Source organism: Hippopotamus amphibius, chromosome 7 (genome assembly GCF_030028045.1).
Source record: "Hippopotamus amphibius kiboko isolate mHipAmp2 chromosome 7, mHipAmp2.hap2, whole genome shotgun sequence".
Classification (NCBI taxonomy): domain Eukaryota; kingdom Metazoa; phylum Chordata; class Mammalia; order Artiodactyla; family Hippopotamidae; genus Hippopotamus; species Hippopotamus amphibius.
Window position 1 is genome coordinate 104353429 of NC_080192.1, and position 27723 is coordinate 104381151.

Genomic DNA, 27723 nt, shown 5'->3' on the forward strand with positions numbered 1-27723 from the left:
TGCTTAATGTATGTTTCCCACTCTTGTGATGGATAGTTTAGTGCCAGTTATTGTCATATCCAGAAGTATGATTGGAGAGGAATGAATTCTTAAAAAAGAGAAAATCATATTTTATTTTAGATGTTTGTTTTTCATTCACTGAGTCAGTGCTTATTTATCACCTGTCTCTGTTTGTGATTGGCACTGGGCACGTAAGGGGAATGGGACACAGCGTCTCTCATCGAGAAAGCATAGTTTTCCAATGATAAGGAGGCAAACAAATAATAAGTTAGAGTCTGGGTTTTTTTTGTTTGTTTGTTTTTTGTTTTTTAAATAAACTTTCATTGAAGCATAATATACTTGGTTACAGTATGGTTCCCACTCCCCCTCCAATTTGGTAACTTGTTATATCAGGATGAAGAAGTTAACCCAGCTCTTCCAGAGGAAAGGCTTTGGTAGTTGGATGTAAGCTCTAAATACACTTTTCTAAACTAGTATTTCTTTTTTCTTTTTTTAGTTCTTTACTGGAATATAATTGCTTTACACTGTTATGCCAGTTTTTGCTGTGCAGCAGAGTGAATCAGCTGTATTTATACATATATCCCCATATCCCCTCCCTCCCGCGACTCCTTCCCATCCTCCCTATCCCAGCCCTCTAAGTCATCACCCGTCATCGAGTTGATCTCCCCGTGTTATGCAGCAGCTTCCCACTAGCTATTTTACATTTGGTAGTGTATGTATATCAATGCTACACTGTCACTTCGTCCCAGTTTCCCCTTCACCCCCTGCCCCGTGTCCTCAAGTCCGTTCTCTACATCTGCATCTTTATTCTTGCCCTGTCACTGGGTTCATCAGTACCATTTTTTTAGATTCCATATATATGAGTTAGCATACAGTGTTTGTTTTTCTCTTTCTGGCTTACTTCGCTCTGTATGACAGACTCTGGGTCAATCCACCTCACTACAAATAACTCATTTTCATTCCTTTTTATGGCTGAGTAATATTCCATTGTATATATGTGCCACATCTTCTTTATCCATTTATCTGTTGATGGGTTGTTTCCATATCCTGGGTATTGTAAATAGTGCTACAGTGAACATTGTGGTACACATTTCTTTTTTAGATTATGGTTTTCTCAGGGTATATGCCCAGGAGTGGAATTGCTGGGTCATATGGTAGTTCTATTTTTAGTTTTTTAAGGAACCTCCATACTGTTTTCCATAGTGGCTGTACCAATTTACATCCCCACCAACAGCGCAGGAGGGTTCCCTTTTCTCCACATCCTCTCCAGCATTTATTGTGTGTAGTATTTTTTTTTTTATAAATTTATTTATTTATTTATTTGGCTGTGTTGGGTCTTTTTTTGCTGTGCGTGGGCTTTCTTTTTAGTTGTGGTGAGTGGGAGCTACTCTTCTTTGCGGTGCACGGTCTCCTCATTGCCATAGCTTCTCTTGTTGTGGAACACGGGCTCTAGGCGCATGAGCTTCAGTAGTTGCAGCCCATGGGCTCAGTAGTTGTGGCTCGTGGGCTCTAGAGCACAGACTCAGTAGTTGTGGCACACGGGCTTAGTTGCTCTGCGGCGTGTGGGATCTTCCTGGAGCAGGGATCGAACTCGTGTCCCCTGCATTGGCTGGTGGATTCTCAACCACTGCGCCACCTAGGAAGCCCCTGTTTGTAGTTTTTTTTGATGATGGCCATTCTGACTGGTGTGAGGTAATACCTCATTGTGGCTTTGACTTGCATTTCTCTAATGATTAGTGATGTTGAGCATCTTTTCATGTGTTTGTTAGCCATCTGCATGTCTTCTTTGGAGAAATGTCTAGGTCTTCTGCCCATTTTTGCATTGGGTTATTTGCTTTTTTGATATTGAGCTGCATGAGCTGCTTGTATATTTTGGAGATTAATCCTTTGTCATAAACTACTATTTCTTATTTATTAACCATGAATTAACCATTTACTTTATTTTGAAATAATTAGCAAGAGCTATAAAAGTGCGATTTTGCCATTAAGAAATTTTTTTTCACTAGAGGTGCAGAAATCAGATATCTTAGTACATTTATGATATTAAAATTTTTCTATCTGACTTCTATAGTGTATTTAATATTCAAAGCAAATTTTTTCGACTTTCATTTTTAGAAGGTCAGCCTAATTCATGGAATCAAACTTATCTTCACTCTGTTTCATATATCACCACTGACAACCTGATAATCTTCAACTCAGCGTTTTGGCTATAGCGTGATTTTTGCCAGCAGTACTGATGATGTATGAATTGGATATGAAACAGATTTTCTTCCCTTTTCTATCCTGACCTCTGCCCCCAAATAGGTTGATTTTAATTGATTAGAGAAAAATAACTTAGCTTAAAAAACTGTTGTTCTTTGCCTGGTAAAATGCCCTTGAATATTAACTTAGAAACAAGATGAGTTAGGTTAAACTTCTGCTGCAGTAATACTATCTCAACCAAGGTGTTTAAATTTCTGAAACCTTCTAGTATAAGAGAATTCTTGATTAAAGAACTTCTGACAATCCTTATGAGGGAAATTAAGGATTTTATCTTCCATTGTTTTATTTATATTATCATGTTTCAAGTGTGGCCCTTTGTCCAAATGTCTAGTGCCTTTCTAACTTTTGACTGAGAGTTGCTGATTCCAGCTTCCTGCCTCCTACTAGTAAATAACACATAAATCAGAGCTTCTTATGTACATCTCTGCTCTCTCTTCTTATAGATACTGGTATTTCTCCGCACTTAACAGTTCTAAGAAGTCATTATAATAGCCTCATACCTACAGCATTCACAGTATACCTAATTTGCTAACGGTGTGTATGTTCTTATTTTGTTCGTAGTATCTAGCTCTCTTCTGGCATTCTGTTTTTTTCATTAACTCCTCCAGAGTTTCCCACCTTCATAGCAAAGTTTTGTGGCAGATAATATTCTAGAAAGTTTAGCCCCACTTGTTTGTGGTATTAGCTTAATAGCGTTATACCTGTGTTCATCCTCACTAAGTAGGGTTTATAAACTGATATATGTGCATGATATTAGACTATGCATATCGTGTGCTAATGTTAAACTAGATATGTGAAAGAAAGTAGCATAATTTGATGAAATTAGTAAAAGGGCATACGATTTTTTTCTCTATAGGCATGCAAACTATTCTTTCAAAGAATCTACTGTAGTAGCACTTTGGGAGTCATTAGTTTCAGTTACTGTAGTGAAATAATATGCATTTCTTTAACAACACTCCTAAGTTTGTCTGGAAGACCGCTTTTAGTTCAAATAAGCAGGATTCTACTAAATTTTCGTTGGTTGACATAAGAACATCATTTTAACAATCGTTTATTACAGTAAAAATATCTAAAATGCAGAGTTGCAGTATTGTGTTTTCAGTTTGCTTGCCATTTACAGTTGTCATTTGTAATCAGATGGTAATAGTCGCCAACCTTTCAATTCTTTTGAGACTGTTTCTCCAGACTGCTGCTGTTTCTTCTGACCTGTTCATCGCATCCCCTTCCCAATTGCATTTTGAACAAAATAGAAACATGTTGTCTCCATTATCAAAGAGAATATGTTTGCCTCCTGCTTCCATTTCTTCTGTATCTTTTAAGATACAGTTGAAAATAATTTTGTATGTATACCAAAAGGATGTATATTTTAATGGGTTCAGGCTAAGACAATTGTGATAAGTGTTTTGTAATTGCATAAGAGTATGTATTTGTTTTGATTTGTTGATAGAAATGATCACAGTATGGTGAGTTCTGAGCCAAATAAGTGGTGAGAACATCACCAAAGTGCCCAGCCCTACCAACATGCCTTTTTACTGACAATAATTTTTTTGACTGCTGTATTGCAGCTGTTGAAAATGGACAGATAGATGTGTTAAGGCTGCTGCTTCGATACGGAGCAAATGTTAATGGATCCCATTCTATGTGTGGATGGAACGCCTTGCACCAGGCTACTTTTCAGGTAAACTCTGAATTTATTATTTCATCTCCATGTAAATTGTGTGTTTTACCCTTTTAAAATGACAGTTCTATACAGTTTTTGCTTCCTACTTGCCTGTGATTTATGATGGTTAGTGCAGTACAGAAAAGGCAGTCTAAATGCTAATGATCATTCTGAATAAGCCAACTGCTCTAGTAGTTCTAGCAGCTTTGGGCTGCAGGGATTATCTGAGTTTTTCAAATGTTGATAGCATTGTTAAGAGACCATCAGAATATTTGGGATATAAATTGATAGTGAGCAATGGCTTATTTATAGCACTGTGTTTAGAAACTGTGATAACACCTTAGTGCTTGTGCTTACAAGCTAATTTTGCAGGATTTTATAAGAATTATAATTCCTAGAGATCATTGTTTTATCTGTTTGTGTTTAATGGTCTAGCTAAAGGTACAGACCACTTTCTTCCCATCCACTGATACAATTTTTTCCTTTAGTGAGGATAAAAAACATAAATATTTTAAACACAATAAGAAACACAACAAAAAAAGAGATATCTTCTATTTTCTTTGTTTTCTCTTGTTTAATATGTGAATCTGTGCCTTAGGAAAATGCTGAGATCATAAAATTGCTTCTTAAAAAAGGAGCAAACAAGGAATGCCAGGATGACTTTGGAATCACACCTTTATTTGTGGCTGCTCAATATGGCAAGCTAGAAAGCTTGAGCATACTTATATCATCAGGTAAGACTAATCCATTAGCCTTTGCACTGTTAAGATCATGAGTTTTAACTTTGTAACTTCTTAGGAACAGTAATTCTTGATCAGATATAAATCAGGTGGTCTTATGTTAGTGGTAAATAAGAGTACATACAAGTTAATTTATATGCCTGGTTACTAAGTCTCTATTAGTAACATAATACAAATGCGCAACTACCAATTTATCTGAGTAGGACCATAATGATCTATCACTAAAGCAGATTTATTGGCAAGTTGAATGATGAGGCTGTCCTTTATTATAGGGACCTGAGCAGTTCCAACTTTCTAGGGTACAAGACTAGTATAGGCTTAATTAACTTCTTAGATAGCTGTTTTGTGTATTACCCCTTTGAGTTGTATGTTTTGATAAAATCGTGCGATAATTAAATGGGTTTATTTCAAAGCATGTTTATACTTTATTATGTTAATAAATAACAATATAAACCCACTAAAGATTTCTCGGTGACAACCGTTACACACTCAGCATTATCAGAGAGGATGATGTTGAGGTGGCATTCTTACTCTGTGTGACATTTTTGCGACCCGAAATGTTTGTTATGTAAGAGCTTTTCAATTCTTTCAGACACTGCATGTACACTCACACTGCTAACCTGATGAAGCATGGAGAGTTAAGAGCCGATGGGAAATACACCAGATTTTGCCACCACGCATTTTTTTAAAATACCTAGGCTTTTTACATATCTTCTATAATACCTAAATTTTTAATAAATTACCAAAACAAAGTGTAAAGCAGAGAGAATCCCCAAAATCATTTATACAAGTTTCTGTTTGTTTGTTTGTTTAATTAAGAATTCCAGGCTCTGAGTGTTTAAGTGCCTTGCCAACGATCTAGAAAGCATTACCTGGCAGAATCAGGACTTGGACCCAGGACTTTTGATTTCTCACCTTCCTTCTTCTATGTTGTACCTTCCCAAGGACTGTCCTGATGCATTTATGACTTCCAGTCCCATAAGTTCCATTCCAATTATTAGTGTGTAACTAATATTTAGAATGAAATAGGTTAAATTGCAGCTTAATGACTCTCTCCTCATGCTGAGCCTGTCTCCTGGAACACTAAGCACCCATTTTGTTTTTCTTTTTTCTTTTTTTTTTTCTTCTCTCTGAATAGTTATGAACAGCAAGTTGAAAAGTTATGTAGGTATGTTTGTAATGTAACTATACATGTTTCTAACTCTTTAAAATGACTTTCAGTGAATTCTCTCTCATTTTCCTAACTATTCTACCTGTAATCTTACAGGGACTGGTTCCTTATTCTTTCTTATACATTGAAATTGTCAATCAAAATGAAACATTGCTTAAAAAAGAAAGTTAAATAGGTTGTTTTTTTTTTTTGACTTAGTCTTTTCTTATTTACAGTGTTCATTTCTTTCTGAGGCTGACACTAGGTGAAGCCACCTTGTACAAGTCAAGAAGATTTTATATATCTAGACATACTGAATATCCAGTTGGAATTTCTGATGGTTCCATAAACTCTAACTTACCATTTGTGTTTTGTATTGTTTTTACTCATTTCAGGGCTTTGGTTTATTCAAGGTGTATATATAGAACATCCTTTTAAATAATAGTCTTTCCCCCCTTGATGATGATTTTTCACTGAGATGTATTCCAGAAATTTAAAGACTGTCATCATCATGTATTAACACTATACTTAGCATGCTTAACACATTATTTGTCAATGAGAAAAGTTTGAGGAAGTCTACTGTCTTTGAAACCTCCACAAAAATTGAGGTCACTGAACTTTTTCAGATCTTTATACATTTGCATGTAAATAATTGATTAAATTTATGCTTTAAAAAATCAGCTTAGAAACCCATTTAAATAGACCTTTTTCCTTTTATTGTGGGCTCTGTTTATCATGCACTGGCCATGAAGAAAAGTGATATAATGAAGAGTATAGTCAACATTAGTTTAAAGGCGTAGCCTCCATGTATATCATATCTACTGGACTTTATTTTCACAAATCTTATTCTGAATCGATTAGTGGCATCTATAAAGTCTCATAATTTAGATTTTTTTCTTATCCTTCCAGTAATGATCAGAAATGTTATCCATATATGATGGTTTGCATTTTTCCTTTTTTAAATGATTGCTTATTGGATCCTCAGGGTGCTTGTTGGAGGAGGGGTTGGAATGAAATGAATCCTTCATTGAATAAGATTCTTATTTTAGTTTAAAAATGAATTCTTAAATATTAATCACTTGTTTTCTTGCCAACATGAAAGCAAAAATAATTAAGTGATTCCCAATGTTATGAAAATTAATGTTTTAACAACAATATCTACTAAGGAAGAAAAGCTGTTGTACTACGAAACCCTTTTAAAAGGCAGCTGCTTTGAAGTTTTTGTTAATTTTTTTTCTTTTTTTTGCATTAATGAGGGTTATATGTTAAATGTTTATTTTAGGTGCAAATGTCAATTGTCAAGCCTTGGACAAAGCTACTCCCTTGTTCATTGCTGCTCAAGAGGGCCACACAGAATGTGTGGAGCTTTTGCTTTCCAGTGGGGCAGATCCTAATCTTTACTGTAATGAGGACAGTTGGCAGTTACCTATTCATGCAGCTGCACAAATGGGCCATACAAAGTAAGTGTTAAAAACGGAAAATAAAAATGGTCTCATAATTCAAAGGTAATAGAAATAGATCTTCTGGGCCAGACCTTTTACCTCCAGGCATAATCCTTGGTATTCCCTTCTCTGCTGGTCTGCTGGGTGACTGTCCACCCCCACATCTGTCCCCCATGCATCCCCAGCAACTCTTAGTATTGCTTGCACTTCCCTAGTGTAAGGCAGACTGGCCCTGGGGGCTTTCTCAGGGTGTTACCTCTTCCCTCTGACTTCTTAATCTGTGGCCATACTCTCCCACTCCTTTCCAGTTTTGTCCCAGGCATCTTTAAGTATCGATCTGATGGCTTTATTCAATTTATTTATGGTACCTCCCTGATCCCAGGAAGGTTTTGGTTTGTGATCTCTTTTGTGTGGACTGGGTAGTCTTCCATATCTTGAACCCTTTGACTGGACCTCTCTTTGTCTGATTTCAAATTCAGCCTGGTACTTTCCCCTGCTTCTATTACTCTTCTTCCGTAGCCAGAAATTCAATGAAATTTTTGGTATTTTCTGAAGAGAGAAAGAGACTTAAATAAAGTTGAAACTCTCTGAAACTGGGGATTCCAGGAATCTTGGAAATTATTAAACCTGGTTTATACCTGTGAGAATATGGCAGCCTATCTTAACATAGATTGGTACCAAACAGTTTTTTAAAATATATATTTAAAGTTTTTAGAGTCATACTACTACAATAATAATTTTTATAGCTATTGCTAGTATTATTTAATTTAAAAAGTAATATTGAAATGGTCTTGTCTTTAGTATGTTTACATAGTAGGAAAACAGATGCTGTAATTGGGTTATTATGCCACTAGGTGGCATTGTATTTTACTATTTCCTGAAAGATTTGTAATCATGTTTATGCCTTGTTGAAGAGTGTAATTTTTCCAACTCATTTAGAAACATTTAATATATTTATTACATGTAAGAGACACTAAACAGATTCTTTATTTTAGCAAAATACTTAGGTTTAAAAATCTGATGTTTTTCTTAATTCTTGATTGTTTATTTAATCATAAATGTTAGGTACAATTATACTGTGAGCTTTAAATTGATACCAAAACCCTCCTGAGAATTTGTTCTCAATTTTGAGAATTCTGTTTGTCACTGATGATTTCCTTCATGGTGAAATATAAGTTCTCCATAAATGTTATTATCTTGGTCCTACCTTACCTAACGAAAAGTAACATAGAGAAAGAATGTTATAAAGATATCTTGGAGTAGCTCTGCCTTTCTTTTTCCAGAAAGGGGAATTTCCTGGCTTACATTATCCTTTAGTTTTATTTTTAATTTTAGAAGAGTAGACTAGTTCTTTTTAATTTGAATTTAATTTAAAATGTTATTGCTTTACAGTGTTGTGTTAGCGTCCACTGTACAACAAAATGAATCGGCCATACACATACAGATTTTCCTTCCCTTTTGAACTTCCATCCCATTTAGGTTACCATGGTGCATTAGGTAGAGTTCCTTGTGCTATGCAGTATGTTCCCATCAATTGTCTATTTTATACATAGTATCAATGATGTATATGTGTCAATCCCAGTCTGGCAATTCCTCTCACCCCACCCCTTTGCCCCTTGGTAACCATACATTTGTTCTCTATGTCTGTGTCTCTATTTCTGCTTTGTAAATAATAAGATCATCTATACCATTTTTCTAGATTCCACATATTTGGGTTATTATATGATATTTGCATTATTATATAATATTTGCTTTTCTTAGAAGAGTAGACTAGTTCTTTCTCTCCAGCTCAGTGCTGGAGGTAAATTTAGAAGTAATCTAAGAGTTTATGTTTCAGTGAATTTCTTTAGAACTTTCTCTAGTTAGCAACCAATTTTTAAAATAAATCTGCCTTAATACTTGGAGAGTTCATCATCTTTTCTGAGAATACAATATTGTAACAGAATTTCCGATTTCTTCCTGATGAAAATACTGTTCTTTTCATGTCACTCACCATCTTAAAAAATTCTTACTAATTAGAAAAATAAAACTTTGCTACTTTATGAAGGAAAATAACTTATTTTCTTGATAACAAGTTTATATTCAGTATAGTGAAGTTTTAAGTAATTTAGTAGATCCTAAAATATATAAAATTTGAATTTTGGGGAGTAGGGTGATGGTGGTAAGGTAAATAACTAGTGAAAAAATAAAAAAGGACAATATGTTACCTATTTACTTTTAAAAAAATAAATTTATTTATTTTTAAATTAATTAATTTATTTTGTTGGCTGTATTGGGTCTTTTTTTGCTGTGTGCGGGCTTTCTTTAGTTGCTGTGAGTGGGGGCTACTCTTTGCTGTGGTGTGTGGGCTGCTCATTGCCGTGGCCTCTCCTTTTGCGGAGCATGGGCTCTAGGCGCGTGGGCTTCAGTAGCTGCAACACATGGGCTCAGTAGTTGTGGCTCATGGGCTCTAAAGCGCAGGCTCAATAGTTGTGGCACACAGGCTTTAGTTGCTGTGCAGCATGTGGGCTCTTCCTGGAGCAGGGATCGAACTCACATCCCCTGCACTGGCAGGCAGATTCTTAACCACTGTACCACCAAGGAAGCCCCAAATAAATTTATTTATTTATTTATTGGCTGCGTTGGGTCTTCATTGCTGTGCGTGGGCTTTCTCTAGCTACGGCGAGCGGGGGCTACTCTTCATTGTGGTGAGTGGGCTTCCCATTGCAGTGGCTTCTCTTATTTCGGAGCACAGGCTCTAGGTGCACGGGCTTCATTAGTTGCTGCATGCAGCCTCAATAGTTGTGGCTTGTGGGCTCTCGAGCACAGTCTCAGTAGTTGTGGCTCATGGGCTTAGTTGCTCCGTGGCCCAGGGCTCAAACCCATGTCCCCTGCATTGGCAGGTGGATTCTTAACCACTGTGCAACCAGGGAAGTCCCCTATTTACTTTATAGGAACATTACTTGCTTCTGTTTCAAATATATTGAAGGCTCTTTCTATTAAGCAACAATAATAAGCATAACATTTTGGAGTATGTAGCTTGTAATAACTTACTGTAGATAGAAAGTACACTGAAGACAGAAAGACTTTTTAAAATCAATGTTGAATATGTGCTATAGAATTGTCCATATTTATGTACACATGAAAACATTATATATTCCTAAATTTGTGTATTTGCAGAATCTTGGACTTGTTAATACCACTTACTAACCGGGTCTGTGACACTGGGCCAAACAAAGTGAGTCCTGTGTACTCAGCAGTGTTTGGAGGACATGAAGAGTGCCTGGAAATGTTGCTACAGTCTGGCTACAGCCCAGATGCCCAGATGTGCCTCGTCTTTGGATTCAGTTCTCCCATGTGTATGGCTTTCCAAAAGGAGTATGTATATTTGCTATATTTTTATTCTTTTTTGCTATATGGAGATGTATTTCCAAATGAATTTCTTTTGTGATGAAACAACACGTCTTAGAGCTAAATTGATAACTTAAAAACAAAAAACAGACAAAAACAAAAGCCTTCTATGATGCACCTTGTTCAGTCAAACTATAATAAAAATGAGGTGCTAATGTCAGATTGTTTTCCTCATCTCTTTGGCTCTGGATTATATTTTTGGTGTAGCAGTTTTAGAGCATACTTCTAATAAAGTAAGTGCAGGAATTCTCTGATATCCTTGGTCTTCAAAACAGTTTAAGAATTAAAACAAACTTTAAGTTATACAGTGAATAAGGCCTGAGGATGTAATGTGTAACATGGTGACTATATTTGATGACACTATATTATATAATTGAAATTTGCTGAGAGTAGAACTTAAATACTCTCAAAAAAAGAGGTAAATATGAGGCAATGAATGTTTTTACAGTGTATATGTATATCAAATCACCACATTATATACTTTAAATATCTCATAATCTTATTTGTCAGTTATACCTCAGTAAAGCTGGGGGGTGAAAAGATAAAGAATTTGAAATGTCTTTGTCAAGTATGGTATTGACCATGTTTCAGGCTGTTTATCATTCGAAATTTATATTTACAAGACTTGTTATGAGCCTAAAATAAAACTTTAGTTTTGTAAATATTCTTGCATTTTTAGTGTGTTAGTTTGTAGCATTTATTTCTGTAGGTTACACTAATTAAGTTTAAAAATTTTTTAAATACTTCTTTTGCTAATCTGCCATGCTGCTATGAGTAGAATAAATAAAGAATTATTGATAGGTTATTGGTTAGCTTCTGGCCAAGACTTGTCTGTAAGACTCCTAAGGTTTTAAAATAGAGAGTAAGAATAAGGCTATGTGTAAGAAAAGCCATACTGAGTAAAATCTATGGTCCATCCAATAATGGAATAAGTTGTTCAGATAGTTGCTATTGTTTTTAATGACGCAAAAGAGGTTGCAGGCATACCTCAAATTTCATTGGCGTCCCTGAATTCATCATTATGGATTGCTAGCTATGATTTAATTTAAACATTTATCAAAAACTTACTTGCTAAAGCTTTTCAGTCTCTACCACCACTTAACATTTGCTATGTAAAATAGTATTTTATTCTGGATTTAAGCTTCTAGGTATACACTATTTATACTCTGAGTATTTGGGGTCTTGGTTAATCTTGAGTATCTGCATAACTTTCATGATTTCATAGTATACCTCCTTAGGTTTTGTCTTTCTAAACAGAGGAGCCCTAATTATTTTACTTTGCCTCACTAGGACTGTACTGATGACTTTAGTTGATTCATTTGTCTTTCTCTGTGCATATCTATCTCCATTGTATTTTATTATTAGCTCAGAATCTAACATTTTTTTTTGGATCAGAATGTAGTACTTTTTGTATAGTTGTATGTCTGTGTGTCCAATATAACAATAATCTGTTTTAGCCTTCATCTTACCTTTTTGAGGAATGATATTTTTGGTCCTGATCATAGTAGCTAAGCTCAAGCCTCATCATCTTCTAAGTGTAATTTGAATTAAACATATTAAACCATAGCAGTACCCCTGTTAACCCCAAAACACCTTAAAATTAATGTTTTTCTGGCCTGTGAAATCAGGTAAATAGAACCCTGTGAGACAGAGGGTATGAGGGGAATCCTGGAGAAGAGAGAGCTGGAGAAGGGGTTCTTTTAATTCTGTGTACAAACCTGCATATGTCCAGAGCCCATCCAAGCTTTAAATGCACAGGACAGACATTGTTGAAAACAAGATTTGAACTATGACCCAAGTCTCAGGCCCCTGAGTGATACTTTTCATGGGGCCAGACCAAAAACAGCATAGCAAAGGCTTGAGAACGGAACCAACATTGGAACAACTGTCTGTAGAGGTGAAAAAGAAATTGTAGTCTAAACCTAACTAGATTATTTGCTTGCTAAAATAAACACAATCAGTATTATATTCATAGGAGTATAACAGGACTCACACAGCATTGCTATTCATAATGTCCAGGGTACAGTCTAAAATAACTTAACATATGAAGAACCAGAAAAATATGACTGATTTTGGAGGGAAAAGACAATTAACAGGTATCAACCCTGAGATGATCTAGATGTTGGAAATATTAAATAATTGAAAACAGCTATCATAACGGTGCTATATGAAGTAAACACGCCTGAAATAAATGGAAAGGTAGATATTTTCAGCTGAGAAATAAAAACTAGAGCCAAATGGACTTTTTAAAACTGAAAAATATAATATCTGAAATGAAAAATTAACTATATGAGCTCCGTAGCAGAATGGAATTGACAGAGGAAAGAGTCAACTTGGAGATAGACCAATATAAATTATCCAAACAGAAGAACAGAGAAGAAGATTGGGGGGACAAGAAAGAACTGAACCTCAGGGACCCGAGAGACAATATCACTGGGGTTGACATTCATGTCATTAGGGTCCAGAAGAGGGGAGAAAGAGATTGTGAACTGAAAATGGACAAAACTTCCCAACATTAGATAAAGACATAAATTTATAGATTTAAGAAGCTCAGTAAACCAAAATAGGATAAACTCAAAGAAAAGCATGCTTACAAATAATCAAGCTGCTGAAAACTAAAATTAAAGAAGCTGCAGTGCGGTTATGGTGGTCTTTGGTCACAGACATGAGCTAACAAACTTTGTTTTTTTGCTACTCTTGGCAGTTTTGTAAAATGGCCCTATAGAGCATAAAATCTGTTTTGGTGGCTTTAAAAGGGCTTGTCAGCTATTTTTTTTATGTGGAAACTTGTAATTGGACAAAATATATTTTTAATTAGTAAGGTGGTTTTCAGTAAGAAAAGTCACTGGAAAATACTATTTGTTAGTCTATATGGAAAAAATCAAACCATCAGAATACCTGTTTTATGAAGGTACATTCTCCTAGTCTTTCCAATTGACTTTTTATTTGTTTGCCTGGGCCCATGGCAGTAGGCTTAATTTTGATATAGCTTTGCCATTATTACCTACTCTGTGTGGAATTTAATTGAAAAGGAAACATTTCCCAAGGGACTAAATCTAATTGATGGTAGCATCATAATCACATATGCTCACATTTAATGTGTGTATAAAAGTATAGTACATTGCACAATTTTTGGCACACAGTAGAAAAGTATCAAGGTTAATTCTCTTCTTAATTTCTGGAGAAGAAATCCATTGTTTGCCATCCTCTATCTAAAAAATGGCATCAATTAAATTTGTGTCTGTATTAAAGTTTAAATAAGCTAACATCTGACTCTTAGTTTGCATGTTATCACTGTACATGTGATGTGAAAATCATTTGATTATTTTGGGACTCGGTGTAAAGCTGATCAAGCAAGAAAACTGTCATTTTCCCAGTAGGTTTTGTTTTAGTGTATCAAGAGGGTAATATAGCCAGTGCCTGGGGAAAGAAATCAAAATTGAAAAGTACGTTAATTTTTTATTTCTTTCAATAAGAATGCATCTGAAAATTTGGATGTCTACAGTTATATACTTAAAAATAAATTAATTAAAATTACCATTTAAAAAGCAAGGATAGTTGACTATAATTTTCATTTAAAAATAACTTTTTTGTGCTGTTTTTCCCTTAACAAAAGCAATGTATGAATTTCTTGTATTACATTTACCAATTATGAATAAGAATTTGAGTTTTGGTCACAGTAATGATACCAGGGCACTTGGGAGACTCCATTTTCCAAAATTAATTATTAAATATTCAAATTTTCAGAGATTTAGTAATAGATAATGAGATGTTTAGTGGTATAAGTTTTGAAATTTTATTTTTATAGCAGCAGTGTTGTATAATAATGTTAGTTTGGTATAAGATGGTTGTATAAAAGATTTAGTCAACACTTAACTGACTAGGCATTAATGAGTCAAAAACTTGTTTTCTTACTTGTATGTTTTCTGGTATTTCTCTGAGTTCTAGAAATTTAATATTTGTGACCTTGCACTGTTGGCCTGTTATGTTCTAGTAAACGTATCTGCTTTTACAAATAGTATAATTAATATCATAGGTGATGAAAATAATAAATATAAATAATAGCTCTGGTTTTAAGTTTTCCCTTTATTGTTTTATTCAGCCGATTTAACTTTTTAGCTCAAGATTAGCCTTCTGAAACATTTTTACTGGGTATCCCTTGGAGAGGATAAGCTTCCATTTGAAGCAGTGACCTTTAGCTCTTCTCACACTCCAAAGCATGATGGAAAGGTGTCTTGTCTCCTCCACCACTGTACAAAAGCATTCTTTGTCCTTTGGGGCTAACAAGTTAACAGCTTTAGTGACACGAAACCAGTCTTTCAAGGGCATAGCTGAGTAATTCAACTCAAATGAGAAAATACAAGAAAAAGACTCTTTTAACTGGAATGGGTGAAAGAGGAGTTGAGAAATTTCAGGACAATTTGAACAAATATTAATGCCTTTTACATATGAATGTAGAAAGAGATCCTGGCCTAAATGACCTGATTTTGTCTGTCTTTCTAATTGATACTAATCATTGTTATGCCATTAGTTTTGTAAAAATAAATGTGTCCATTCTTGTTATCATATCATACATAGATACATCTGACACAACCTAATGTTTTGTTTTGTCTTGAAATTGGATTCTTTTTTTAAAAATACATTTATTTATTTATTTATTTATTGGCTGTGTTGGGTCTTCGTTGCTACACATGGGCTTTCTCTAGTTGCAGCGAGCAGGGGGCTACTCTTCCTTGTGTGTAGGCTTCTCATTGCAGTGGCTTCTCTTGCTGCAGAGCACAGGTTCTAGGCACATGGGCTCAGTAGTTGTAGCTCATGGGCTCTAGAGCGCAGGCTCACTAGTTGTGGCCACACGGGCTTAGTTGCTCCATGGCATGTGGGATCTTCCCAGACCAGAGATCGAACCCGTGTCTCCTGCACTGGCAGGCAGATTCTCAACCACTGCATCACCAGGGAAGTCCCACAACCTAATGTTTTTATTTTATTTTCAGCTGATGGCTGAAAGCCATCCAGTAAAACTTACAGTATGGCCTTTTGATAATTCAGCTAATAAGTTGGTTGGATATTTTGTTGGGTAATTGAAACTAAAATGCTCAAGATATTTGCCCATTTCTATTTGTTTAAAAGAAACCTTTTTAATGTTGAATTTCTTTTTACTGTGCTTCTTTTTTATCTGGGCCTGTTTTTGTGCACATTTTTGAACTTCAAAGAGCAGTATGATGGAAAGTGTACAAAGCCTCCAAATAAGGTGTAGATGTTACATTTTTAGTTTTTAAAATACTCCTCTTTCTCTGTGTCTTATGATTTTCACTGTTATATAATGTGGAGTCTCTTAATGTCACAATTTGTTCTTGATATTTATGTTAAATAGGAGGGACTACTCTAGGACTTGAAGAGTTTTTCTGGTTCTTCATTAGGGCTTGAAAGAGAATTTGTATTATGTTAAGAGGAACACATACATATATCCATGTAATTTACATTTTAACCAAAGTTTTATCTAAGCTGTAGGGTCTACTCTTGCTCAATGACATAATAATCAAGGTCATTGTAGAGCACTGAAGTTGCTTGAGTTTCTGGAGCTTGTACATATATCTGAGACCTTCTTAATATCCTTTGTAAAAGCTCAGGGCATGCCGAGAAAGGTTTGTGATCCTTCAGTTTATTTTATGTTTATTATTCACCATGTAACTAGTAGTTTTGTTGGAAAAGAGTTTATAATATAGCAGTAGGCAGTTTCATGAGCCTTTTAGGAGTATGTTCTTGTCCTTTCTAACATAAGGCAATGTGATAATTGGAAGAAACTAGAGCTGGGTTTTCCAAAGTGTGTTTTGTAGAATACTCATTCTATACATTGTTAATAGATAATGCACAGGATAAAAAGGGTTCCTTAGTTAAGTTTGGGAAACACATGGTTAACCAATGGTAATTAGATTTCTTTCCTGGAGGGCTTCTAAGAATTTTTCTTAAGGTGGTGTGTTTTATGAATTCCTAAGGGGGGATGAATCTATAATAGTTTGAAAAACTTGGAAACATAGGATGAACTTTACAATAAATACACTGTTGTTTCGGTGTTTACAGACTTTTGGGGCATTTTATGCTCTGTTAGGCTTTTTTCAGATTAAGATTGGATCCATTGCTTTAATTCTAAAGGTACTTCTTCTGAAAGGTATCTGGAGGTTGAAGAAAAACACTTGAACACATAAGTTGAAATGTAATTAGTATACTGTTTAAGTTCATCCTGTATTTGTCATTTTATGGACTAGTGTATATTATAAAGTGTTTCTCAAATATTTTCATTATGGAACCTTTTTCACATAGATCATTTTTCAGGGACTAGTGTTCCATGAAACATACTTTGGGAAACATAGGTCTGGCCTTAAAGTAATTCTCAATTTGACTATTTCATGAAGTGTTTGGTTTTTATAATGTAGGAGAGATATATCAGATATTTGCTGTATCATATTCACTGCTAGATTTTGGTTTGATATTATTATCCCAGTTCTACCAATTACTAGCTTTGTGACTAAGCTTCAGTTTTTGCACCTAGAGTGGAGATGATGATAAAACTTACTTTTTAGGGTTATTGTGCAGATTAAGGCAAATCTTCCATGTAACACATTTAACATAGTGCCTGGTACAGAATAAATGCTCAGTAAAGTTTGTTATTATAGGGAATTATATGTGCACATGTTCCTTTCACATTTAGAGATGGATGATTGGTTTATCTATGGCCTTGTCCTTAAAATTTTCTTAGCATGAACCACATGTCTAGGTGTTATATTTGAAACTTGAATAAGAAAGCCTCTTGGTTTTATAGTTTTATTCTAAACAGAAAATAGGTTCTCTAGCTATCTGTAATACTTAATCTAACAGGGTGCATTTAGGGTTCCCATTGACATTTGTATTCTGTAGCAAAAATATGTCCTCTTTAAGAGCTAGAGTATCTATGGTTAGGCCACTGATGGTTTTAAATTGCTTGAGAGAAGAGTTCAGCCAGTCCCTGAATTGTACATGTAAATACACATGCCTTGAAAATTAGCAGTCTTCTTGAGAATTATATATCACATTTTTAATGGGACAATGTACTGAGCTTTTCCCACTGTTTACCTACCTGTTTATTGGAATGTGTTCAGCAGTCCATGTCACATGTTGCTTGTCTGTTCTGTAGTGGAATCAGCAAGTAATAACTGCAGACAAAATAATGAGAGCCTAGTTAAATGAGGTCGAAGTGGTTGAAATAAATTGGTTATAACTGTTTAGAACCATCAGTCAGAAGTATCAATACATCCTTTAGCATTTCTTATAGTGCACAACTGTTGACAACAAATTCTTTCAGCTTTCTGGTATCTGAAAGCAGCCAGAAGAAAAAAATACATGTATACAGGGCTCTTTTCAAGAACAGTGATATGAATTATGGGATTTCCAGGAACAAATAGCAATATATGGTAGACAGACAACAAAGTTATGCATTTTTATAAAGAAATTTTAGAATTATAGATTTTTTTCTATGCATATTAATAATAGAGAGAATTACTATTTAATCTTTTAACTGAAAAAAGAAGCACAAATTAGAGAACAAATGAAAAGGATTTAAAAAATTTACATGGGGTCGGTGACATTTTACTTATGTATACAGCGTTTTAACTGCTTTAAAACCTTGATTTCAAGTTCCATATATAAGTCCTCAGAAGTAGGTAGTCTCATATGACAATGGTTTAAATGTTTTATATTTGTTTTTTCTGTTTTATGATTCTTAATTATTTAGATTCTATAATACTATGATTAATGAAATATTTCTTTTTTGTTTCTAGTTATTTAAAATAGCATTAATGCCAGTTTCAGAGGGAGACTAATTTTATTCTTGCATATTTTCTTTCACAGTTGTCTACCTGGTGAACATACATGTTTATTGAGCTTTATTGCAATTAAAATTATATCATAAACAGCTTTTAAAATGTGATCACACAGCCTTCAGAATTGTAGTTTTTGATGACTATGTTATATTTTGCACTTATCTGCTCCTCTGTTAAACATTTAGGTAATTTCTGTTTTTTAAAAATCTGTTATAGACAATACTGTGGTTAATATATTTGTGCAAATAGGATATAATTTCTTTTTTATTTTGTCTTTTGGATAAATTCCCAGGATTTATGTTTATTATATTTTAGTTTGTGTGGTATTTTACTTTACATATTTTATTTTACAAATACTTATGTAGTGCTAGTTCTGTGTGCCAGAAAGGTTAAGTGACTTGCTCAGAGTAACACAGCTGGACTGGCTCTAGTCTGTGCTCCTCATATCTTTGCTATGAAACCTCTTTTGATACATTTTGCCAATTAGCTCTCCCATAAAAGGGTTACACTTATTTTAAATCATTTTAACCACAACTTAGCAGTATTGGATGATAATTTTTTAAAAAAGTAACCAATTCAATAGGTATAAAATGATATATATTTATTCTGAAAAAAACCCACTTGATAAAGAAGATTAAAAAACCTAAAGCTGTAAGTTAAATTTTTGTTCATAAAAAACCTTTTCTATATGATTGCTTTTTACCATTAGAAATTTAAAGGTAAGAGGGAAATTGACTAAGCCTGTTGCTGAAGGAAGTGGTATCTTGGAGATTCCTAGACTGAGTCATCTGTCTTTAGGGACCAATCATATTATTTTATCAACTTTGTTTAGCAAGTATTTTGTATTATAGATGCTTCATTGTGCAAAAAAAAGATCACAATTTGCAAAGAGTTTTTCTGTTTGTCAATGATAATTTTAAAACGTTCAAGATAAATGTTTTAAATTCTTAAGGCATGACTTGTTCATAGTTGAAAATTAAAAACCATGCAGAATGGTATAAATTAAGAAGTAAAACCCTCCCTTTCCTCTAGTCCCCTTGTCTCAATACACTAGACATGTAAAAACCATCCACTATCCCATCTGCTATTCTTATTTTCCAGTCGTAACTATTAACTATATGTAAGAATTATTCTTTTAATGTGAAAATCTAACTTCTCTTCTCTTCCCTTTCCTTCTCTTTCCTTCTCCTCTTCCCCCTTCCTCCCCTTCCCCTCCCTCCCTCTTTCCCTCCCTCCCTCCCTCCTTCCTTCCTTCCTTTTTTGTGGTGGAGCTGTGACTTCTTTGGAATTGTGAATATTCTTTTGAAATATGGAGCCCAGCTAAATGAACTTCATTTGGCATACTGCCTGAAATATGAGAGGTTTTCAATATTTCGCTACTTTTTGAAGAAATGTTGCCCATTGACGCCATGGAGCCACATATCTGAATTTATAAATCACGCAGTTAAAGCACAGACAAAATATAAAGAATGGTTGCCATCTCTCCTGCTTGCTGGATTTGACCCACTGAATCTACTCTGCAGTTCTTGGTAAGAAATCCTACCATGTGGATTTTACTTTTTTTAAGTGCGTGTACTACCTTTAATTTCCCCCAGTTTCTTGAGATCCCTGTTTGGGAGGAGGTTTTGGGTGTGTTTTGACTATGATGGCGGGTTGAGGTGAAGGAATTGGGGGGCTGCTAATAGTGAGATTGAATGTAAGGATAGAGTCCTGCAAAAAAGGTCAGAGGTGGCTGGAAAGGAGTAGAAAGGAAGGAAGGGTGCCAGTGAACCCTCCTGAGAGGGTCATTTCTTCCACTTAGGCCATCCCTCGTGCTGCTCTTAAAATGCCTGTGACAGAATGGTTGTAGCTGCTGTGGAGATTTCTAGCATCCCTTAGTCAACTAGATTGAATACTCTTATCATATACCATTTTGTCTATTTGAACTTAGTCTCCTTCCATAAATACTGATTTCTGGAGTAGCCAAGGATACAACTCTTTACCTCAAGTGGGTTCTCAGAAGGGCATCCTCTATGAGTGATTATATGAAAATTGAGTGAAGCATTTTTCTAGGGCAAAAGGATAAAAAGTGTTTCTACCAGCCTTGGTAAGAGTTATGTGTCTAGATGGACTGAGAAGGTAATGGTAGTGGTGAGATAACTCTTTTGGCTTGATAATTCAAGTCAAATGAGAAAATAGAATAAAAGTCTCTAGAAGTATAGAGAACATGGGTATTTTATAAAATTTCAATGAAACATCTAGAAGATTTCATTTTTGCTCTTCAAAAACTACCATTTACTAAAATAATGTTTAGACAAATACTCAGATTTTGGATTTCAGCAGAAAAATGCTTCGATATTTTGTTATTTAAATTTTGCTTTTCAAAAGAGATCCTCTTTGGTATTCATGTAGGCAACACTAGTGGTTCCTACTTGTAAATTTTGTTTGCATTTCTGGGACTCCATCTTGCGCCTGGTGGCTTCTCCATCCGTATGTGAAGAACAGATCTTTATTTGGCAGGATCCCAGTATCTCATGTTTTTATTATGTCTGCCATAATAAAGAATTAAAGAATTTTCACTAGGCAGAGGTATTATGCTTAGGACTGTCATCCCTTTCTGATACTAAATGTTTCAGATATGTGGCTTGTGAGGAAAAACTGCTTTCTGTAGGTGGTTTGAGGAATATAGAAGTAAAGCAAAGGTTAGATACATGTTCTGATCTCCACTTTACTTTTTGTTTATAATTTACAATGGTTTGAGTCCCTGATTGTATTTAATTCTGTCTTCAACAGCTGATTAATACATAGTTATCTGACAAATACTGTTGAAATTCCCTCTATGCCATTTCAATAAAGTTTTACAAAAATCCTTTGTATTTTTTCAATAACTGAGATGTAAAAATTATCGACAGTTCATTGAGAAATCTAACTTTTAAGTTATTTGTATATGTTTACTTGTCCTAACAAACCCCCTCTACATGTGCTCGCACGCACGCGCGCGCACACACACACACACACACACACTTACTCCTGAGATATAAACGCTCGCTAATGAATGCTGTATCTAGCTATTAACAAAGCTGTTTAAGTACCCTTAACTTTTTACTTAGTGGATTTTATTGTTTTGTCTGGGCTCTTGACAGCTAACAGCCGTTGCCCCTCACCAGTCTAGATTCACTCCCCAAAACGCTACTGTAAATTCAGCCAACACATGAGGTAGCTGTGGGCAGTACTGACAGTGTGTTCCCTTTCCTCTGTCACTCCACTTAGTGCTTATTTCCAAGGTACCCACTTGCTTCTCAGCAATACTTCTTGTGTTTTTCTGCTGAAGCCACTAACTTGATTCCATATTACTTGCCCATTACTTTCAGCCTTCATGCTCCATTTTGGTTTCTGGTTTATTTATTTCTTTAACCAACACTTAAAATATTACCTGATATACAGTAGGTACTATTTTAAATTCTTTACTGTTAACTCATTTAATATAAAACATAGTAGGTATTATTATCCATATTTTATGGAGGAGGGAATTGAGGCACAGAGTGTTTAACATACTTGCCCAAGCTCACACAGTTAGGTAGTGCTAGAGCTTAGATTTGGACCCAGGCTGTCCAGTGGTATGGCTCAAGTCTGTCATTGTAACTCCTATACTGTGCTGCCTTAGCCCTGTATATCCCCAGGGATATGGTAGTTTTTATCACTTAATTTTAGTTACCTTAATCCCTTGCCTAACCTGGAGGGATCTAGGCCAACTTTTCTTGCTCTTTCCTATCCCTAAATTAGGAAGAACCTATGTAGGGAAAAAATTAAATGAATCCTCTTCCTTTCCTCTTCAGACAACTACATAGACTGCTGGAAGGAGAGGGAATTATTTAGCTTTATCCTCCCAAAAGGCTTTGTAAAATATACTCTTCCATCCCTAATTCTGATACAGGGTTCCAGTTCCCCCCATGTGACGAGCCCATTTGAGAATTTTTGTGGTAATAAGCCACTGGGTTTGTGTTGTATTTATTGGATGTGTTAGGATAGAAAAGAGTTAATAAACAGTAAACCACAAGTTATTTTGTAGTAAATTGTAAAACTTCAGCTATTTGAATCGAGAACGCCAATTGCATATATTTTACTCTGAGGAAGTAACTTTAGTCACTTTATATTCATTAGAAAAAATATGATGGAAAATTTCACTTTAGCAATAAAAATGCTTAACATGGGCAAATTTTTGTTTACTAATCTTTTATTGAGTGGCTAAAGCCAGTGTTTAGGCTGAATGTGATGAATGTTTTTTCTTTGATCAAATTTACATTCAAAGAGCTGTTATAAAAAAATTATCCCGTAAAAATTCCAATATGTTGTTAAAGTGGATTTTGGTTGTATCTTATTTATATCACATGTAAGTCTGTTGCTTAATCTTTGTCATGTAAATTATAAATGTCTTTCCTAGGTATTGCCTGTCTTAAACAGTCTTTAAAAATGTATCTGGCTGAATAATTGCCTGTCACAATATAATCTGCAGAGTTGAAATATTTTTTCAACTTTAAATGCAAGACCAGGTTTCCCTCACACCCCCAAAGCAATAGACAAATAATAGAAAGTAAATGTCATCTGTGCATTTAGTTGATTAACTGTCCCTCGTTTATGATTGTACAACTGCTTTGTACAATGTAATGGTCAATGTAGTACAGTAACAATACATTTTAGTGGCATTATCAGCATTGGTAAAATAAATGCAACATTATATTAACTAAAGCTGTGTAAACAGATTTATTTCTTGTGTGTGTTTAGATAGCTGCATAAAAATGACTTTGTATTTGGTCACAGTGAGACTTACAGCACATTAAGGTAGAAAAATGAAACCATTAAAAAAGAAATAAGGAATAAGAACCAAGTAACCTTTGGTGTGGGATTCCTAGAAAGTGAAGGAGATTGTTTGCCTTTGAATATATTTTGTCATTTCATTTATTCTCAGTATTTTCTGGTAAATTGTGACCTCACTGAGAGCTTCTTGAGAAGTAAAATGTTTCTCAAAGCATTTGTGCTACAGTTTAAGTTCTTCTTATGTAAGTTTACATATTAGAGAATTAAGAATTTGGGAGATAATTTTCACACTCTCTAATCAGTCATTTCAAGGATACTTTGACCCTGAAATACAAGAAATAAGTTGTCTTTGAGATGACACGTTTAGAATATTATTCAGTTTCTTTACTTTCCCTCTGTTTTCCCCTTGTTTTGTCCTTGCTCAGTAATGTCTCCGAAAAAGCGACCTTGAAAAGAATTTCTGTTTTTGAAGTAATCACCAGAGACCTTAATCATTTTATTTTTCTTCAAACAATGTGATGGTAAGGGAGTATCTAATTGAGTACAAGATAAGTAATCTTGTTAGAATTTAGAGTTCTCTTTAAACTTTGACTAAATTTCATGTGTACAGTGTTATAAGGCCCACTGAGAATGCAATACTGAAAATTTCAAACCAGTTCTAGTAATATCAAATATTTATGTCACATTTTATAGTTTTAAAAGTCTGTTTGCTATATGGTCTCAATTATCTTCATGAATAGTCCCCTGAAATAGGTAGGTTAAGTGTTATTCTCATTTCAGAGACCAGGATCTAGGGCTTAAAGAATTTAGGCAATATGTTTGTAAGTAGTAGAGGTGGTGTTAGAAATCAGAACTTTTCTTAGATCAGTGCTGTTTCCATTAGGATTCAAGTGCTTATAAAATTTGGGAAGTCTCTTTTGGGTGGATTGGTAGGAAATCTGACATTATTTTGAAAAAATAGGAGAACTGCTTGTCCTCAACAACTTCTTTCAGTCCTTAAAGACAAAACTTATTCTGGTATGTCCTTTAGAGCCGTATCTACAATGTGATGGGGGAGGTTCTTAGAGGAGAACAGTTATAGTACATCTCTGAGAGTTGGTCAGAAATAAGCCATCTCTCCCGTACACTCAGTTTAAGGACAGCTTTGGGTATTTGGGCTTTATCCTTTCAGGACTGTTAAATTATGTGTCTGTAAGGATGACCAATCTAGATCTGGCAAGATGGTTCATTTGGGAGGAAATAATGGCAAATCCACTAATGACAGTGACAGTAAGTCTGCCTTTTCTTACCACTGCTGCTGGGAATGGGAAGGAAAGTTCCTATCCTCTACAAGAGTAGAAACTCCTTTTGTCATCTGTTGGACAACTGCACACACAGTCACTTGAGTTTCCTGTAGAAACCTGTAAATGATTTTTAATATCCACTGAACTTGCCTCTAGTTTCACGAATATTTTCTGTGCCACAGTTCTCTTTCTGCCTTCCACATCAAGATGTTGTAAGAATAGGTATGTGGTGTTTGTTTTCAGGGTGAACCTCTTGGTGTATTTTGTTTCTAATCGTGTGTTAACATCTTGCCAATATAGGATTGACTCAATCACTGATGACATCCTTATCTTCACTTTGGAGTTTACTAATTGGAGGAGACTTCCTCCAGCTGTTGAAAAGATGCTCTCTGCTCGTGCCTCAAATTCATCTTGGGCTCTACAGCAGCATATTGGTAAGAAAGTACAATTTACAAATACACTTCACTACTTTTTCTTCTCTTTCTTCTCTAGCTGTGTTGTAATTTTAAGTGATAAGAGTCATTGGAGAACATATATTAAATTGGGCATCATTTTGGGGAAAAGATGGGACTGTGAGGGAGATCATAGTAATTTCCTTCAACAAGAATCATATCTGATTTTATAAGTTTAGCCTAAGGAGCATGTAAAGAATAGCAGGTGTTTACTGATATTTTAATGATATCCTTTTACTTTTAGTAAGAGTTACTCAAACAAAACTGAGTCCTAAAAATCTTGTTAGTGAATATTTAGATTGTGGTTAGAAAAATGCTAAATGTAATTTTCCTCTTTGGAGTGTGTGTTGATTCATGTTCATTCTTTAATATTTTATCATCTCTAAAAGGAAGTATCACCATTCTTTATTGTTACCTTTTCTTACTGAATGTATGCCAGTGTGTTGGTAAGATATAACTATGAAGGTAAGCTGGCTGGAAATTCTGTGAATTGCTTATTTTAAATTAATATTTTAAAACAAATTATCTACATACCCTCACTTTAAAAAAGTTTTTAAGCTAGTTAAAAAAAAAAAAGAGGGTGCAGTAGAAGATTTTATACAAGGAAACCAGATTAAACTAAATGTAATGTATGCAAAGTATTTCTATTTACTTATTCAGATTTATTTTAATCTATTTTGTTAACCAGATTATGTTTTAAGTTAGGAAAATTGTCTCCACTGCTATTTTTACATGAAATGTAACTCTTCATAAAACATGTTGAACAGGTTTTAAACAAGTGAACTTATGCATATGTAGAAATGTCTTCTAATTTCTTGGAAAATTACATTTAAGTATATTTTCTCAATCAAAAACAGACATTCAGGAAAATATGCTCTTGAACTGAGGTGTATTCAAACTGTTAGTGAGGTTTCTTGTTGAAGAAGTGTAATCTGTTTGGAGTCTCTGAGCCTTCCAGTACAGAATTTCTTTAATGATAATGTTAGAAAACTAATGTGTATGTGAGAATTGCATCTGCTTTTGCTAATTATATATCTGCAGTGGCAGAGAGCAAGTATCTATTTCTGAATTGATAGAATATGGGACAATGGATTTGGGAACAAAAAGTCAAAAAGAAGGAGCATATGCCATAAGGGACAATTATTGCAGCCTATCAATTAGTAAAGATATGTGAGAGTTTACTCTGAAGACTTTAACATACGGCATGTTTGTCTAGATGAAGGTAAGAATTGTGCATGAGTACATTATCCTGCAGTGGACTAAATCCATCAAGGGCTTCTTGTTTAATTAGGCACTAGGTAGAGCTTGTGTAGGTAATAATCATCATCTCTTAAGAGGATTTTATTTTGGCTGAAGATTTACAAAAGCCTTTCTCAGAGGTATTAATGTAGCTAATGCTTTTCTGGTCTATTTCTCTTGCCAAGACCTCTTTTCTTGGTTCCAGTCCCATATATCCAACTGACTTTTGGACATCTCCACTTGGTATTCCACATTTTGACATATCCAGAATTTGAACTTATTTTTCCTACAAATCCTGATGTTCCTTCTGTTTCCTGGTTCAGGATGTGAGGTGGTTTGGGAGAGCTATTTACCAAGAACGTGAGTTATCCCTGGCAACTCTTTGTTATTTGTTTCATCCATAGCAGAGGTGTTCAACAGGGGTGGCTTTGCCCCTCACAGGGGATATTTTGATTATCACAATTGGTAGGGGTGCTATTGCTATCTAGGGGATAGAGGCCAGGGGGGTTCTGCTAAATATCCTACAGCACACATGACAGCCGCCCTCCTCCCACCCCCAGCAAAGAATTATCTGGCCCAAATGTCACTAGTGCCCAGGTTGAGAAACCCTGATCCACCTTGCGTTGTCCAGTGTTACAAAGGCCTTTTATTCCTATACAGAAAGACTTTTTAATGCTGTTCTTATTGCAAACTACTTAGGAAACGCTTGTGTTCTTCCCCTTAGTTATATTGGTCTCTCAGGATGTTCTTCAGTGGTTCCTCTTCTGCGGATAATGGGAGCCATTATGATGCGAGATGTTAGTAAGGCTGGAAAGAAAAGATATACCCATCTACTCAGTTGCCTGAGTTTCAAATGGGATTGAGAGTCTCTTCCTTTCTGTAGTTTGAGGCTATCTTGATGTACCCAGCTCCCGTTATTTCTTCAATTTTTAGGACATTCAGTTTCTATGTATTGGTCATCTGTACTTTATGTGAATTTTGAGATGCAGGATTTCTAGTAAGTAGAAGCATTGCCAGAGTTTTAACACCAATGGGAGTGAGCTCAGAAGAACAATTATTTGATTATCTCTCTACATATATGACAGTCTTGTTTTCCCCTCACTTTCTCCAGTAACTTATCATGGTATTAAAAACTGCCTTGTCAATATATTTCTTTAAATTTTTTGGAAAAGGTGTTTCTTGTGGCTCTGCCACTATTTGTAAGCCCCTAGATAATTTCAGCTCCTCAGCTCTTTTAGGTATACCAGTATCTATCCCAAGGGAAAAATTTTCTCCATTCTTTTCCTAAGCCCTTTACAAGTGTTGGAGATGCCTTATACTTGCTCAGAATTCTCCTTTTCTCACCCTTTTCCTCCTCAAGGAAATAGCAGCTTGCCCTGGTAGTTTATAAATAAAAAAGACAACCAATCCCCTGATGCTCATCTTTTAATCATTAAGTCAGATTTGTCTTCAGAAGTT

General features: G+C 34.9%; 1 protein-coding gene across 4 annotated transcripts in view; it reads left to right on the forward strand.

The window, feature by feature from the left end:
- Nucleotides 1–27723, forward strand: part of ASB3 (ankyrin repeat and SOCS box containing 3) — a 95014-nt gene that overhangs the window by 54435 nt on the left and 12856 nt on the right. For 3 of the 4 annotated variants that reach the window (XM_057743679.1, XM_057743677.1, XM_057743676.1), the window contains exons 4-9: nt 3828–3940; nt 4521–4656; nt 7095–7272; nt 10414–10611; nt 19769–20026; nt 24875–25008. In XM_057743679.1, the coding sequence (XP_057599662.1) occupies nt 3828–3940; nt 4521–4656; nt 7095–7272; nt 10414–10611; nt 19769–20026; nt 24875–25008 (1017 nt within the window). Of the gene's footprint in view, nt 1–3827; nt 3941–4520; nt 4657–7094; nt 7273–10413; nt 10612–19768; nt 20027–24874; nt 25009–26470; nt 26626–27723 lie in introns of all 4 variants that reach the window. The other variant, XM_057743680.1, reaches the window with a different exon arrangement.